The 17,867-nt window shown below is 37.8% G+C and overlaps 1 protein-coding gene across 12 annotated transcripts in view; it reads right to left on the bottom strand.

Moving 5' to 3' along the window:
- NBEAL1 (neurobeachin like 1) overlaps positions 1–17,867 on the bottom strand; it is a 94,295-nt gene that overhangs the window by 15,225 nt on the left and 61,203 nt on the right. For 11 of the 12 annotated variants that reach the window (XM_062004557.1, XM_062004554.1, XM_062004558.1 and 8 more), the window contains 18 exons: positions 16,726–16,854; positions 15,864–16,169; positions 15,609–15,758; positions 14,479–14,636; positions 13,657–13,781; positions 12,666–12,792; positions 11,480–11,628; positions 10,558–10,691; positions 8,301–8,402; positions 7,020–7,115; positions 6,799–6,923; positions 5,418–5,558; positions 5,191–5,321; positions 2,768–2,877; positions 2,079–2,196; positions 1,269–1,366; positions 839–955; positions 316–405 (listed from right to left, as the gene is read on the bottom strand). In XM_062004557.1, the coding sequence (XP_061860541.1) occupies positions 316–405; positions 839–955; positions 1,269–1,366; positions 2,079–2,196; positions 2,768–2,877; positions 5,191–5,321; positions 5,418–5,558; positions 6,799–6,923; positions 7,020–7,115; positions 8,301–8,402; positions 10,558–10,691; positions 11,480–11,628; positions 12,666–12,792; positions 13,657–13,781; positions 14,479–14,636; positions 15,609–15,758; positions 15,864–16,169; positions 16,726–16,854 (2,406 nt within the window). The remainder of the gene's footprint in view (positions 1–315; positions 406–838; positions 956–1,268; positions 1,367–2,078; positions 2,197–2,767; positions 2,878–5,190; positions 5,322–5,417; positions 5,559–6,798; positions 6,924–7,019; positions 7,116–8,300; positions 8,403–10,557; positions 10,692–11,479; positions 11,629–12,665; positions 12,793–13,656; positions 13,782–14,478; positions 14,637–15,608; positions 15,759–15,863; positions 16,170–16,725; positions 16,855–17,867) is intronic. The other variant, XM_062004564.1, reaches the window with a different exon arrangement.

Genomic DNA, 17,867 nt, shown 5'->3' with positions numbered 1-17,867 from the left:
AAGAGTTTGATAGAAAAATCAGTGAAACCCAGAGGCACATTTTCTGCTTGCCTGGGATGGTAATGGAGCATGCATAAAGTCTAGCATGGATTTCTTGGGAATTTACCACAAAGAGGAAAAACACACACACCCCAGGCTCTCCAACATTTAACAAAAAACTAACATGGCATGTTAAACTAACAGTTGATATTCATTATAGGTTAAAGGAACACATTTGAACAGGAACAGTTAACAAGCATTTCTCTACGAGCTGTATGAAAAAAAACCTGTTTTACTCTCTGCAGTTTCAGAACAGTATTGACACATGCAACTCACCAGGATCTCTGGGCTTCCCTGAGAAATAAAGGAACGTGACTGATTCCTGGGGACAACAGCTTTGACAATGGGCACACCATCACTGATTCCCTAAGAAAAAGGACATGATTTTGGTCTGATTATACCCAACACCCAAAGCCCCTGGAATCCATGTCAGATCCATATAGTACTCTAAGGCACTAGTACCTACATCTTCTGCTCATGCAGGTACACTCTGTCACAAATACCAGAAATAAAACCCTGGCTCTATCCTGAACCAGTGAGTTTTGCTACCAAGTTCAGTGAGTCTTCAGATACTACCAATAATGTTCTTCACTTTCTTGGTGTGGTGGCTAGCTTCATACTCAAACATCAAAAATTTATGGGATTCAGCCTCTATAAAGCTAACTACAAAGCCAGAGCTCATTTTATTCACATGGTGGTGTAAAATATTTTCTTTAAAGAGGAAGCAAGTTTATCTTCATCTAGGTTGTGACCTTTTGTTTCAGATTAGACTTTAAGCAGTTTCAAGTAACACATCTACCTCTATGAAGAACGACTTCAGCTCAGTGAGGTGTTGGAAGAGATTCAGAGTAGAGGTATCACTTTTAGTTAGTCTTTGCAGTACCTCTTCTGCTGACAGCCTTTGCGGATGGGGCTCCTAGGAGACAGTATGTGAAAGAATGTCAAATTTGACAAATTTATTAATTTGTTCATCACATAACATATTCAATCTTACTAGCAATCAAGGGGTAAACACCTTATTTCCCTTCTTAAAGTACATTAACTTCTTTTAAAAACGGTACGCAAAATTTTCATCAGTGGGACCTTTACAAACAGTAACGTGCCAAGTTCCTTAAAATTGCAAACCATTATCTTACAAACCATTACCTTTTCACTTTTTTCAGAAGTCCTTTGTAACTCATTTGGACTTAACAACAAAGGTCTGATTGAGAGGGAACAAAGACCATTACCTTTAACAGCTGACAAGGAGTTTGCCCAAAATTATTTATCATCCCTTCTAAAGCTTTCCTTTCTTTCTCATCTGTTAGTGCATCCAAGTCCACTGCCCCTGGATCACAACCAGAAGAATGAAAGGTAGGAAAAAGGGAAAATAACATAATATAAACAAGGTATCGAAAACCAACACGGTCACCAAATGTTGCAATACTTAGTTTAACAGTAACATTACCAGCTTTTACCCCAAAAAAAGTCTCTGTAAGAAATATGACCCGAGAACTCCACTCTGCACTTGGGATTTTAAGTGTATCCATAAGTGTAAGAATTGCAGCCTTTGGTCTTATAAAAAAAACTTAATATACTTCATTCATGCAATAAGTTGCACACAAAAGCTACCCAAATTTCGCTTTGGAATTAACAGTCTAATATTTGTCTTCAATAGTCATTGGTTATAAGCAACTTGCCTTGACTCCTAAACCACAGAAACCTCTTCCCAAAAACGCTTTTACGCAAGCAAATCAGAAGTTAACAAAACCTCCCAAGCACTTTTAGAAACAAACTACAAGCAACTGTAACAGCCTCCCTTTAAAGAAAAAAAACAAAGAAACAAACAACTTTTAACAGTTCAGGTTCACAACTTCCAATCAGAACATCAAATATTACGGTTATTTGATGATAAATTACAAGTCATGCATATTACATCTATAGTTCTGTTGTATTGATATAGGCCACAGTACAGTATGCTCATAAACCAGGAGTTTTCCATCTAATACTGAAAATCCACAAGTCTGATGACAATGACAAGAGAGTATACTGCTATGTACCTTCATAAGTACAATAATAGAACACATTGAGTGCCTCCACTGCAGCTGGTCCTCTCTGCTTGTAGCCAAAAATCAAATCTATCCATTCATGAAGATGTGCAGAAACGTACTCAGATTCCTAGAAGGTAAAAAAATGCTCTTATAAGAGAAGTACCGCTCCCTTCTTGAGTATTTGCAACTTTCTGTGAAAGAGATTTAATTCCTAAACTAAGAGTATCCACAAACTAGGTACATACCAATGTATAGAGCAGAAGCATAAGACTACCCACATGTGCTACAGGCAATAACTGCTAGGTAAGAAAGGAAATGAATACAGCAATGCAGCACATGTGGACCACCGAAATGCAGCTGTGAAAGGGAAGGTAAACTGCTAGTTCCCAACATCTTCAAGAAAAAAACAAATGGGTCTTATTGCCTAAAACCACCTAATTCTGCATCTTATCCCCTATGACAGCCAACAGTCAAAGGATTAGTACCTTCAGGCTCTCTCTTTTTTACTTTTGAGGATTTTACTGACATGTACAGTGCTTTTAACTGGAAGTTCTAATGGTACTTCTAACGTCACATATAAACACAACTTTAGTTCATAGTCCCAGTACTTTACACTTAAGCCACAGTGACAATGTGTAGGTGTAATTTCTTTATCATTACTTCGCAATATGTGAAGTATTTGATAAACATTATCTTACCAGAGCCTTCCTGTGTTTATAAATGAAGTCTTCTGGGGAGTGGGCCCATTTCGGGAGAATAACATCATTCACCACCTCTTTGGATATTTGAAGCTGACCCAAGTTAAAATCTAATGAATAATTTTTGAGAATTTTAAGAGTTACTACAAAATATTTCAAATACCTTGATTACTCAATAAAGACTAAAAAGCATTCATTTTCAGTGGAAAAGAGAAAGGAAAAAATTCTTAATGTAAACGCTTCTCCAGTAACCTTACCACTGACATAGGAGACTAAATTTTACTCTTTAATGTTTAAAATGGAACATTTTCCTATGCGACCTGATCTAGGTGGACCTGCTTCTACAAGGGGGGGTTGGACTAGATTATCTCTAAAGGACCCTTCCAATCCTACCACTCTATGATTCTATGATTTTAATGATACAAGATACGAATTGTCCAAGATATCTAAATGACTTCAAAGCTCAAGATCTAGCCTTAAAGTAGCATTAATCATTTACACACCAATCTGTAAACATATCTGCATTTGCTTTGTTTTACCAGGATTAAGGGGCCAAAACATTTCATTATCACTATCAATAAGAATGAAGTTACATATAGGTTTAAACGGCTGCAGAACTGAGGCTGTCAAGAAGCCTTAAACCCCACCAGCTTTCATTAAAACAACTATAAATAACTAAATGACTTTTGAAAGTGTGACTTGCACATTTCCAATTTTTATAACTTGAAATTTTATAAGAATATAAAAGTAGTAGACTGTAGCTAGCAGACTGTAGCTAAAATTAGTAGACTGTAGCTAGCAGAACTCCAGGAGGTTGTATCTAGCAGACTAAATTAGAAGTAGCACAAGCACAGAAATTCATTTTTATCTCATAGGTAGAAAACCAATTCTCTATGCAATAAATATGAGTTAAAAAATGGCTAGGAGTCTCAGAAGACAGGTTTGTTGTCTCTTCAATCAGCATTACGTTCTAGTGAAACAGGTCAGGTTTTTTTTTTTCTTTTGATGAGTACCAAAACATAGAATCACACAGAATCTCAAGGGCAAGAAGAGACCTTAATGAGACGTTAATGACGCTATCCCTCAGTCTCCTCCAAGCTAAAGAGCCCCAGCTCCCTCAGCTTTTCATCAGAAGGGAGTTACTCCATTCCATCACCTTTGTGGTCCTGCACTGAACTCTCTCCAGCAGCTCCCTGTCCTTCTGGAACTGAGGGGCCCAGAACTGGACACAGGTGTGGTCTCACAAGAGCAGAGTAGAGGGGGAGGAGAACCTCTCTCAACCTTCTCACCACAGCCCTTCTAATACAGGATGCCATCGCTCTTCTTGGCCACAAGGGCACATTGCTGGCTCGTGGTCAGCCAGCTGCCCACCAAGACCCTTAAGTCTCTTTCCCCTACACTACTCTCTAACAGTTCATTCCCCAACCTGTACTGGTACATGGGGTTATTCTTTCCGAGATGCAAGACTCTACACTTGCCCTTGTTGAACTTCGTTAGATTTCTCCCTGCCCAACACTCTAGCCTGTCCAGGTCTCTTTGGATGGCAGCACAGCCTTCTGGTGTGTCAGCCACTCCCCTCAGTTTAGTATCATCAGCAAACTTGCTGTCAGTGCCCTCTGTTCCCTCATCAAGGTCATTAATGAATAGATTGAACAGTGCTGTTCCCAGTACTGACCCCTGAAGGACTCCACTAGACACAGGCCTCCAACTAGACCCTGCCCCACTGACCACAACTCTAATCTCTTTCCTTCTACCAGTTCACAATCCCCCTCACTACCTGATCATCCAGCCCACATTTTCTCAGTTTTGCTGCCAGGATGCTGTGGGAGATGGTGTCAAATGCTTTACTGAAATCAAGATAAACCACATCCACCATCTATCCCCCTGGTTGCATCTTCATAAAAGGCTATGGGGTTGGTCAAACACGACTTTGCCTCAGTAAAGCCATGTTGCACTGGAAGACAACAGCAATGAGCAAAAAATAAACTGGTTGTCTGGAACAAATATAAGACCTCATGTATTTGAAGATGTCCAAGCTCTATCACCCAATGAACCCACTAAAAAGAATACTAATCAATCTGTATTAACTTTTGCTAACTATTGAATCAGTATTAACTATTGTCTTTTGTTTTTCAAACGTCCAAATGAGCACCTCTGACATTTTACATGAGACAAACAACACTATTTTTAGCCACCTTTAAGCCCTCAACTCAATTTTGAACAACAATGAGGCTGGTGCTTAAGACAACTGGTGTCTTTATTAAACAGTGTGAAGCCAGTATGGTGATTTAAGTGATTTCTACAAGCACACTATAATGCTTAAATAAGAAGTGTTCCACAGCATTCACAAATAGTTGTAGTAATTATTTCCTGAAGAATATAAGAAGATTTTTATATGTGAATATTGTGAGCAGTCAGTTTACCATTTTGATTCTCCAGGAACTCTGGAAAGTAGAAGAACTCTGGGATAAGTTCCTTGACATCATTGGGGTTGTCCATGAGTGTCTGCCAGGTAGCAGGAATAGAGTGGAATTGCCTGTCTGCACAGTCAAATCTATGGATCAGATAGCTCAGGTTAGACTTTGATGATTCCCTCAGTAAAATAAGGAAGAAAAAAAAGAGGTGCTGCTTATTTTCTCATAGCAAATACCTGCCACTTTGAAGTTGGATATGAAGTGTTGTGAAAGGTTCTACCCGAATGAGGTAATGCATGACACCAGCAGCATTTGAGTAATGTGTCCCATAATGAAATTTGTCAATCATCCCAAGTGGATCCTCAAAATTCTCATATCTAAAAAAAATACAACTTTATGAATACAACTGAGTACTACAGATTATTTACATGGGAATTACACTCACTGGAGGCAAGGATTCAGAATAAACTATTACAGCAAACTGTAACAGAAAAATAACATTGAGTTCTATTTAATATGAAGATTCCAAGTCTGACTTACAAAGTCCCTATGCAAAAGACTGGTGAAAGAGAGAAGCGTACATTGGATTAAGCCTTCACATACCTGTTCTTATACTCTTCCCTAGGCATTTGCTCTCAGAAGCTGGACAAATGGCAAGACAGGATTGATTTAACATCCATTTATAAAATAGACAAAAAACTGAGTACTTATTATTGAAAGGACAGTTTCCTGCAAGATTTAAGAATTAGAGGTTTGGGGTTTTTTTCACTAAAAATAAGTGTGAGATGTTTCTGCATCCTGAAACAGAGATTTATTTAACACTCGTGTCCATTTCCTTTTCTCCTGGCAAACTCACTACAGTACGAAGTACCATCTGGCTATTACTGTTCTTGTGACACGGAGGAATGTAAGAGAAATTATACTTAAACACACTGCTAGAGAACCAATTTCATTACAGATGGAGATAAAGCATAATCATTCAAAGAATGATTGCGTTCCAAGTTTTCAGAAGAAAGCTGGCTTTGCAAGATGCCTGACAAGTGCAATCTGGTATGACAAAACACTTGCTTCCCACACTACCAAAAAAAAATGCAAGGATGGCTACATTGACGTGTGGGTGTCAATACTTGTTATTCCTACCTACAGAGGAGTTGCTGGAAGCCACCAAGTTGCATTTTACTTCAAAGATCATAAATCTGTGCTTGGAAAAAAAAAGCAGGAAGCAGAAATTTAGGATCAATGCTACCTCTCAGCACAGCTAGCTCAACTCATCGGTATGATTTCACATTCCTTATCCTGAAGGAGATATGAAACACAGTATGTCTCTACAAGCTGCTGAGCCATTAAATTGTTTCTACAGCCTTTAAGTTTTTTTATCTTCACATGTGAGAAACAACTAAAAATTTACCAACAGTAAGTTTTGTCCTTTAAGAGCTATATAAGTTAACTAAACTGAATGCAGCAGGAACAAAAAACAACCACCTTTGTTAATACACCTGTAATGTTATAAAACTGGCTTTTAAAATTTCCACTGTCACGACTTGATTTTTAAAACGTGTTATTGGCCTGGAGGCTCAGCAAAGACAGGGAAATACATCTGAGGGTTCAAACACATACTTCTCTTTCACAGTATTAGCATTCTTCTCATTCACCACTCCTATAGGTTTAGATAAATCCCTGAAGACTGCAGGATTATTCAGGTCTAATTCTTCTGAAGTATAATCTCTTAAAATCCAGGGGAACTAGAGAAAAAAAAAAAGATCAAATTGAGATGAAAATTCATCTTTCAAATTAGAAACAACACATACCTTTGGAGGGGGGAAGATTTTTTTAATTACCACAGGATATTGAGCAAGGTCATTGTAGGTTCGTCCTGCCATTGTGTTCAGCTGAATAAGATAGTCAAAGTTGGATATTTCTCTATTCACCCATTTCTGAAGGACAAAAAGATACAATGGAAGTCACTATATATTAAAGAGCCCACCTACTGCAAATTATGTGTCTTGACAGTATTTATCTGCCAGAGGATCCTATTGGCAAGTGAAAAGCTGTAAGACTGGTATGCAAGTCCAAACTCAATTTCTTCCAACTGAAATTCAAATTAATTTTCCCTTTGATTCAGTGACTGTGCTACCGATATTTCATTGAAATAGTGCTCCTGATTGACAGCAGTACGGTTTTCAATACAGGGCAGCAGACAACTAGCAGTCTCAGAATAAAAAAGGAAGAAAAACAGAATTAAGTAAGAAGTAGAAGTCAGGTAAAGAGGTACTGAGAAAAAGAGGAATAGAACTTGGAAATCCGTTAGAGTTCTAGTGTCAGAACTTATATATAGATTGTTCTCCCATTGGTTAACGGGGCAGGAATTTCTGAAGTAACATTGCCCTTGTGCCTTTGTTCCACTATTATATTTTAAATAAATGGACAGAGATGTCTTCAGAAGGGCTCGATATCTCTGTAATGTGATGGAGACATTTATTACAGATAATATTTTATCTGCATAAATATACAACATTATAGCTTTTGTCGTACAGGAAACATTTTTTTTTGTCTGTTTCCCATGTTTCAAAGTCATTTGTAAAGCTTTCTCCCTTAGAAGAAATATTAACTGTGGCATAAAGAGATGAAAGATAAAAATATATTTACCACATCCAAAATTTATACGTTTAAGGTAATACAGTCATTTGCCTTTTATACCAATATTACTAATTCCCTTAAGACCACATTTTGTACTTTGCATGGGTTTTATTGAAAGTCTCATCATGAGAAGGTAGCATGGAAAATTATTTGCACATGTTGTGAAAGAAGTTCAAAAACATGTACTCAAGATCACAGACTAAAAACAGAAGCAAGTGTGCTACGTGTTTTCTTTCCTTCTTGGAACACTTGTCACAATCACAACAGAGCCTGGTTCTATCCACTTACCTCACACTGACTGTAAATATAAATCACAGCAATTCTAAGAATATATCTGTGAAAGTACAGGAGCCAGACTAAGAGTACAGGAGTTAGTAATTGTGAACTAAATACTGGGGAAAAAAAAAATCAGTAGTCTAGAACTTTCCAGGACTCCTTCAAGCAGAGGAATGTTCTACACCATTTACACTGAAGTCTCATACCTGCATCAAACCCGAAGCTTTAAAAAGTTCCTGAGGAGATCTGGTCCCAGAAACATTTGGAGAACACAGTGACAATATTCGACTATAGACTTTGTTTCGTACCTGTTAGAAAAACAGCATTAAATCAAAAATTATTTTGGAGATGGAAGCTGACAAGTAAACAACTTCTCTGCTAATTAAAATGTGAAATAAATGGAACACAGTTAAACATTTCTGCCTCTTGCTGCATAAAACATTTGAATATAGATGGGTGTGACATCCTTCAGTTACATGATGTAACGACAACATGTTATGAAGTGACTTTTTTGTGTGTGTAGATGCCACACAGAATACATTTTTGCCACAGAAGTCTTCTAGGAAATACTGCTTCTGTTCAAAGAAAATTACACCAGTTTTCTTCCTACACAACTATTAGGAAGACTTATTAAAAAACCCCACAATGTCAGCTAGTAGGTCAGCTATTCATAAGCTGACCTACTAGTATAGCATTCACCCTAAGTTCTGATATTTATCTTACTCAACATACAAAAAAAATCACTATCTGGGGCAGGCATGGGGGAAGTCACTAATCATAATAAAACAAGGAACACGGAAATAGCAATGAATTCCAACATTGTAGTAAAACAGAAAGTCTCCTTTGCTTTGTAATTAGTTTCATAGATTCATAGAATGGTAGGGGTTGGAAGGGACCTTTAGAGATCATCTAGCCCAAACCCCCTGCAAAAGCAGGGTCACCTAGATCAGGTCGCATATGAACATGTCCAGGCGGGTCTTGGAAGATCTCCAAGGAAGGAGACTCCACAACCCCTCTGGGCAGCCTGTGCCACTGCTCCGTCACAGTGAAATAGTTTCTTCTTATATTTAAGTGGAACTTTTTGTGTTCCAGCTTCATCCCATTACCTCTTGTCCTGTTACTAGCTAGAACAGAAAAAAGGGATGTTCCAGCCTCCTGACATCCACCCTTTAGATATTTATAAATGTTAATAAGATCTCCCCTCAGTCTCGTCTTCTCCAGACTAAACAGCCCCAGATGCCACAGCCTTTCCTCATATGAAGGATGAACTCCAGTCCTCTGATCAGCTTGGTGGCCCTGCGCTGGACTCTCTCCAGAAGTTCCCTGTCCCTCTTGAGCTGAGGAGTCCAGAACTGGACACAGGACTCCAGATGAGGCCTCACCAGGGCAGAGCAGATGTGGGGAGCAGAACCTCCCTCCATCTCCTGCCTGCACTCTTCTTGATGCATCCCAGGATGCCATTGGCCGCCTTGGCCACGAGGGCACATTGCTGGCTCATATTTAGCTTATTATCAATCAGGACTCCCAGGTCTCTCTCTGCAGAGCTGCTCTTCAGCAGTTCGACCCCCAGCCTGTACTGGTGCATGGAGTTGTTCCTTCCCAGATGCAGGACTCTGCACTTGTCCTTGTTGAACCTCATGAGGTTCCTCTCTGCCCAACTCGCAAGCCAATTGAGATCCCGCTGAATGGCAGCACAGCCTTCTGGGGAATCAGCCAGTCCTCCCAGTTTGGTGTCATCAGGGAACTTGCTGAGGGTACACTGTTCCCTCATCCAGGTCATTGATGAAGATGTTGAACAAGACTGGCCCCAGAACTGATCCCTGTGGAACTCCACTGGTCACAGGCCTCCAACTTGATTCTGAGCTGTTGATCACTAACCCTCTGGGCTCTGTCATTCAGCCAGCTCTCGATCCACCTCACTGTCCACTCATCCAAACCACACTGCCTGAGCTTTCTGATGAGGATCTTATGGGAGAAAGTGTCAAAAGCCTTGCTGAAGTCAAGGTAGATGACATCTGCTGCTCTCCCCTCGTCTAGCCAGCCGGTTATGCGCTCATAGAAGGCTATCAGGTTGGTCAAACAGGATTTCTCCTTTGTGAAGCCATGTTGACTCCCCCTGATAACCATCTTATTTGCACACACTATTTTTAAAAGGTGTGTGAGCTTCAAGATTTTTAGATTACTACTGAAGTGATTTTGTTGAATAATTGTTCTGTATCATAACAGAGAGAGAGGAGAAAGAACAACCTTAGTTTATCCATTTTCTAATCAGTTTCTAGATGCCACATAGAGGTTTTCACAGAATTCTGCCTAGTTTCCCATAATGACTATATCTAGCCCATCGTTTACTACTAGTGTTACAGTATTATCCAAGACATCAGACTCAAATAAGTTCACTGATTGTGTCTAATATAATTAGCAAAAGGGTCAAGTTTAAGTCAAGGAAATTTGGGAAACCCATACCTCCTTATTGAAGTTAAGGAAATAGTTGGTTTGATCTGTAAGGAAGATCTCCAAAGCTGACCTCCTCAGGTTGTACCGACGCAAATGTATCTCTCGAATTTCAGAAAGGTGCCACTTGAAATCAAAACCTACCCCTAGGAAAAGCACTTTGATTATTGACTTGGAGTAGACAAAATTTTCATATAGATACTAATGCAGCATTATTTCCTATCACTCCACAGTTATTCCTAGAAAAGGCCAATTTTCTAAGTGGTTTGATTAACCACTTTCCTAGGAAAATAAACTTCAGCTATTGTTTTTCTGAAAGAAAGTGGTAATAGGGAGTATCTGATGGTCTGTAGAATCTGAGTTTGCTTTCTGATCAAAGACACGCTATAAATATATTCTGTTGACAAGAACTATGAACCAAACTCCTTTGCTTTCTTAGGCTCAAACAGAAGCTTTACTGTTTAGAGTTCTTAAAAGGCCAACTTCTTAACACACTGTTTTTAATAATTTTGCCATTATTGGTCAAGCTTTTCAGTTCACTGTTTTCATACTCAAATGTCTAGATTCTATTAAAGTTCACTAAATTAATTATTATTGCTTACATATTTTTAGTTTTTTAATCATTTCTTACCACTACTTTTTAATCAATGTATTAGTGAAACATCATTTGTCAGGGAGAAATGTAGGTGTCTAAGTTTTTTTTTTTTAAATAAATACTAAGAATAATGTATCAATTAATCAGTTCAGTAAGCAGAGTTCCAGATCCTTGATTTTGAAGGCATCAGCCAGATACTGACCACAAAGTACAACATTAATTTTGGTACAGATCCACAACTTGTTGCTTCACAATTAGTTTGACACTCAAAAATGCAAACTTAAAAAGTTTTAGCCCACTAAAACCAGCACAGAGTAGAGAGATACTGATCATGCTCACCTTCCTCTTTTTCAGTGCTACTATCAAAGAAATAGACGTGCTGGGTAGTGATCTCCAGCCTGCCAGGTATCACATCAATTACTGTAATGAGTTCACAGTCTTCAGACAATACCAGCTTTTCTTTCTGACTTTGCTCGTCCTTCTCATCCCTACAAAAATACCACTAAGTGTTACAGAGTTGCATAGATTATACAGTTGCTTAGGTACTTGCTATGAGTACAGTTAAAAAAAATATCTAATTTGAATGGCATAAGAAGTACAACATAAATTATTATAAAGCTATTTCCACCAGCAGTCTTGGATGCTTCAGACTAGACTATCAAACACCATGTTGTAACATTGTTTTTCAGGCTTGATATTTAAGTTTTGAGCATCAAGGAGTTGACCTCTCTTGAAGTAGAAAAACATGAGGCTGCACTTCCCTTTCTTATTTAATTGCTAGGTGCTTAAATTCTCTGGCCCAGAGCAGAGACAAGTCCTGGTTCATGTGGCTAAAATGATCTTCAGAAGTCTATAGATATCACACATTACAAGCAAGCATTTAATAACCTTTAAGGTACAAGAAAATGCGTTAACGTATCTCAAATAAGTGCCAGACCTCTACTGGACTTCAACATGTTCCGTTACTAGAGTGAAGCATTTGCTATCTCCCCCTGCCCTACTCAATCCCTCCTCTCTCCTTGAAGAGGAGGCCTTCTCTCTTGAACGCTCTTAAACATAGTGGATTCTCTAGCAGATTCGTATCAACCAAGCAAACATCCATGGAACACAGCTGAGGGTATAGGGAAAGGCCCTGGCATCTACGGACAAGAGCCAGTTCCAGTCTCTTCTATGCCCTTACAGAGCAGACCTCTGTTTCAGAATTACAGCCAATGTACATACTAAAAAAAGCCTCAACAACTCTGTAGCTTCAGCTTCAAACCAACTGCGAGCAGTCAATCACTAACAGACCCTCACAAAAGACTGCTCTGCAGTCTTTTCCCTGAGGCTCTTTATGTCTCATTGTTGACAATGATACATCCATCAGCAACATTTCTGCTGTTCAAACTACAAAGCCCTGGACAGAATTCTTATGGTCAGATAATCAACTAAACTAATTACATGCTAATCAACTCCCAAAGTTGTTTATTATTCCTTATTCCTAGCACAGAAACAAATTTCCAATGTTCTGTTCCACCGTACTTACAAATTGGAACTGGCTACTATGTCATCTTCTGGTAGTTCAAGAATATCGTCTTCCAAGTCACTCACTTTCACCTGCTTCACCACCTCCAGAAGCAAAGACCCACTGGAGGGCTGCATCTGGTGCACACCTATCAAACAGACACTTCAGAGAATTTTTTTGCTACAAAAGTTTTGGAAAACTAAACTAGTGAGTGTATCTTCTACTATTGAATTTTGATTTTAACTGCGTAAAAAGCAACCAGACCTCTTAAATACTTTTGGAGGTAAGCAGAACACTAAAAATAACCTTCTAATTACATTGAAATATATGTTACATTGTCACAGTATAAAGGGAAGACATAAATACATTAGAAAATTTTCAAGTGAATTCTGATGTGGATATTTCCAATAAATTATTTTGCAGTGTTCTGCCAGACACTGTTAAAGCATACAAATTTCATGGAAATACACTGCACTTGGTTTTTTTTGCATAAAATCATAGAATGGTTGGGTTTGCAAGAAGGTTATTTTTTAGTTTGAGTATTGATATCCAACATACCTAACTTACATAGCTATACCACTAACTCAACTGTGTGGCACATTTCTGAAACAAAGCACATCTACACATTGCAATCATAAGCTCTAAGCTTGTAACTAAAAACTGCCTATTTACTCTGACCTCATTGTTCCCTTTTAGTGAAAAAGTAATTTTACTCAAGAATGCCATGTGGCTGCTCATTGAAAAGCAGAGCATTTCTTTAACACCCCCATCTTTCCTCCCCAAAAATTACATGTTCCAATGAACACTTCGACTCTGTAGACAGACGTTGTTTTGGGTCAAAGGATCACTCACGTTACACATTTTACTACAGAGGAAATCATGAAAAAAAAAAATTAAAAATTAATATTTAAGTGTTTACCATACACTAATTCCTAAACACAAGTAGTGAAGTGTGTATCTTTCTTCAGTAAAGACCAGAGAATCTCAAGTGAAATATCAAATACAGCTTTACCTAAATTATCTCTCAGGTCACTTGCATCTTGATGAGAGTTGAAGTTGTTATTCTGCACTAGTTTTAGTCTCATACGTGAAAAGTTTTCCACATTTGAAAGTTTCCAGTGAATAGGCTGCTGTTTCCTAAGAAAAACAAGACTATTCATAAAAACAGCTAAAAGGAAGCAAAGACTTATAAGAATGAACTAATTACAAAAGAGTACATATTTTAAAAAATACTGGTCATCCACTTGTAAACAGTAAAAGCAATTAACTGCATTTTCATGTTATATTTTGTATTGCAGTGCTGATCATCCTAAGCACTCTGTAAACAATATTTACTTTTTACAGAAATACATCAAATTGTTTACACTTTCAGTTAGTGACAACTACAAAACTTAAAGAAATAAATCTTTAACAAGAACTTCCCCAAAAACTGAGACAAACAAAATACATTCTTTAAAACTGAAATTACCATCATGTGTAAAATCTTAAAGTCTTTATTAACAAGTCTGTTCTCTCTTTCCCAGACACACCCATTCATAGGATCTCTCACAATGTTTTTGCAATCACCTCATTGATAACTACTTTCAATTTGTCACTCGGCAAGAAAATCTAGTACTTGGGTAACCAGCTCAGAATTATACTCCAAATTTTACATTCTGATAAGTAAATGCAGAAAACATTATAAAAAGATGCATCCAATATTAACTTCACATCTGAAGAATGGTTATCAGGGTTAATTTGACAAGTTTCTAACCATGTGAAAAAGTAAATTACTCATGTAAGTAAATTCCTTTTAAGCATCCTCTGTGGTTTGATTTAAGAACTTCACTCTTACATTTCAGACCAAGGACCACGTTCAGAATGCAAGTAAAGTTGAGCTGCTCTCCACTGTCTCTGAGTAGCTATGTGTTGATTATTAAGTTGCTTTAGCATACTGTTGTATCGCAGATTTTCCTGTCGAGCCTTCCTGCTGAATGGTTCCACAAAATGTTCCTGAAAGACCATTAAAAATAAATCTAGCACTGAAATAACTCAGATCTTTGAAAACATAGTTTTGTGGCTTGCAAGAATTTCCATAAAGAAGGGACAAAATACTTAAGCAATAATAACTTCTGAAAATTTAAAGTAATGTTTATGACAGAAGTTTTTAAAAAGTTTCATACTGGAAGAAACAATGCCAAACTTCAACTTAAAAATGTAAAGAGAGCGTTATCAATACTGACACCACATGACAGCTATTCTTCCATCATCAGAAAAGGGGTCAGTATTGAAAATACTATTATAACAGTCAGGATTTTCCTTTCATTTCTAGTATTCTACAATATGATTCATATTGTATTCTTCCTTTAGCTACTTGAATAAAAAGACTTACTACAAGGATCCTTATAAAGAGGACAAAGGGAAAATAAGAGAAATGTAACTTAGCTTTGACATTTGCTGTAATCATCAGTTAATTCTAATGCTTAAACCGAGTCTGGACCTTAAACCAAGTGTGGACCTTAAACCGAGTCTGGACCTTAAACCAGAAGTTCAGTTCAGAAACAATTTTTCCCCACACATTAAATAGGAATCATTCATTGTTTTAATCGTATTCAACTAGGGTTAAATACATTTTAAAAATAAATAAAAGGAAAACAAATCACACTGACTCATCTCATAATGGAGAAATTTCAGTAATTCAAAAAATACACCAGAATAAAAGATGATGCAGCTTATAGCTGAGCACAACCTACTTGTCCTGAAATAACTCTGCTAACAAAGAGGACTCTTAAATAGAAAGAACAGAATGAAAAAGTGTATCCTACAAGTGTATATAGTCACACTGCTCAAAATCTTAAAACAATCAACCTGCCTGCAATCACGTGACTTCGATCACCCTGGAATTCAGTATCTCCCTCCACCTTTTAAAAGCCAACCGCTCAGATAGTTTTTCCAAGATGAACTTGTACTCACTCAAGACCTTACCTGAAATTTAAGCTTACTTTCTCCTCTCTCCCGGTCTCGCTTGTGCATGTTCACCATAAATGCTTCATAACAATCTTTCCAATAAAGTGCCATCTGCTCATGATCATGTCTGAATGAATTCTCTTCATACTGCTTCATATTTGGAATAATCTGGTTCCAGCAAAACAAAAGGCACAATATGATTTCTGAATGAGTCCCTCTGCTTTTACAGCTAAAAAGAAAGGGAAAATGACATAGAAAGGATTTGCTACTTACGTATTTGTCAATATAAACTTGCCACTCATCAGAACCGCAATATTCCTGAAAGTCCTCAAAGAAAGATGGGCTGCCATTGGTAGGCGGCAATGAAGGGAGATGCAAGTTCATGAAGAGAAGGTCATAAATCTTGGATACCAATGTCCGAACAAGAGGAATCAAAAATGAGTAAGTTTCTGTCTTCTCTGCAATTGATCTACTCAAAATGCCCTCCAGCTTCCCCAAGAGGTAGCATGCTTCAGGCTGGCTCTCAATTACTTTGGTCTGAAGGAGGGTGTTTAGTTTGGCTGCTGCCATAGCACAGACCTACAACAAAAAATGAACACAGTCCTCAAAACAGTAATTTTGAGCACCTCTTTTTAGCACAGGAGTATATACATATTGCGGCTGCATCCCAGGTAGTCTGAAAGCAAATGCATCAAATATGGGCATTGATCACTTATTCATCCTGTGATGACCAAACCCAAGTCAGCTACAACTCCCAAGTCACACAGCTGCATTAAGACAATCACATGCCTACCCTAATCATCCTGACTTTACCGAATGGCTCATATTCCAGACACAGGTCTGCTAACGTTGTTCCAAATATTGATTTGACAGAACAGTCCAGGTTCTAGTCTACTTAGCATATATAAACCTGAAACTGCTAACAAATACATTTTGTGGTAGAAACAAAAAGTCACATTGGAATCACTGTCTTACTGCCACTAGTGCCTACATAGTCCCATCTTCAGTTTGCCTATAGAAGGATGAAAGACTGCCACCAGTCTGCTCACTGGTATAAGCAGGCCCCCCATAAACCACAACAGTTACATGAAACATGCACTTCAAACAGTACCATTTGCAGGAATTTGCAACAAACCTGTAAATTATCTTGTGCGATGAATCCAAGAAGCAACTGAACTTGCACCTGTGAAAGCCTGACTGCTTCTAGGCCTGTAGAGTACCAGACTGACAGGCTATCCATGAGAGTCACTAGTTCTTCCAAGAGCTTTGTAGAAACAGAAGATTTGCATGATATAAAGTTAACAACAGCCATTCCAGCTGCAAACTCCATAATTCCCAAGAGCTAAACATGAGGTAATGCTCACACTTCTAACTTACTCAAATTCAGAAAATTCTCAGAACACTGCCATTAAACTAGCAATTTGAAACAACTGCTGACTGCAAAAAACCTATCCCAGTGTCTCAACTCAAGTATCCCCCCTTAATATAGTATACATGCTTATGCTTTTCCTGTAACTTAACTCCAAAGAAATGCCATTTCCTTACAGAACTTAAAGGTGGCATTAGCAGGATTTCCATGATTGAAAGACCTATCATTAATAGCACAGATCCTATACCAACTTTCAATTTCTGTGTTCAGTATACATAGCATTTTATTTAATTTTTTTGCTTTATGTTTGAAATTCTTTGAGTGTAATGCCAGCGTAATTTACCAGCAATGGTAACAGACACAGTGCCTTGAGAAGGAAAACAAGGCTTTTCTCATTAATATCTGATTTAGTGAAATGCTTGAAACCTCATAATAACTATTAAATGTCATCTTAAAAAAATAACTAGGAGTCACTCTTGCTGTCAGTACTTCAATACTAGAAGCGACACAAACCTTGTGAAAAGTAGGTATTCACAAGGCAAATGGCACGTTCCACTATCCAGACATGTTTGCTCAAAACTAATATACCTTGATAAACTCCCTAATAAAATACTCAAATGTAAAATCACTCTTTTGCTAAACCTCAGAAGCACAAGAATACTTCTGTGGCAAAACAAAAAACTGTCCTGCTTAGAGCATTACAGTACTTTAAATTCTCCTCATGCACAGCGGAAGATTCGTACTTCTGAGAGTACTGTTATTTTCAATTCAGGAGTGGAAATAAATACAACTCTTCTTGCTCTAAAGTTCAGATCTCATTTCTAATTAGATTTCACAAAGCTATATCACAACAGAAGTAAAACTTTTTCCCAGGAGAAAACTTCTTAAAAAACAATTAAAAGCTTTAA

This window comes from Colius striatus, chromosome 11, assembly GCF_028858725.1.
Source record: "Colius striatus isolate bColStr4 chromosome 11, bColStr4.1.hap1, whole genome shotgun sequence".
Taxonomy (NCBI): Eukaryota; Metazoa; Chordata; class Aves; order Coliiformes; family Coliidae; genus Colius; species Colius striatus.
This window is presented reverse-complemented; position numbering and strand designations above follow the sequence as displayed.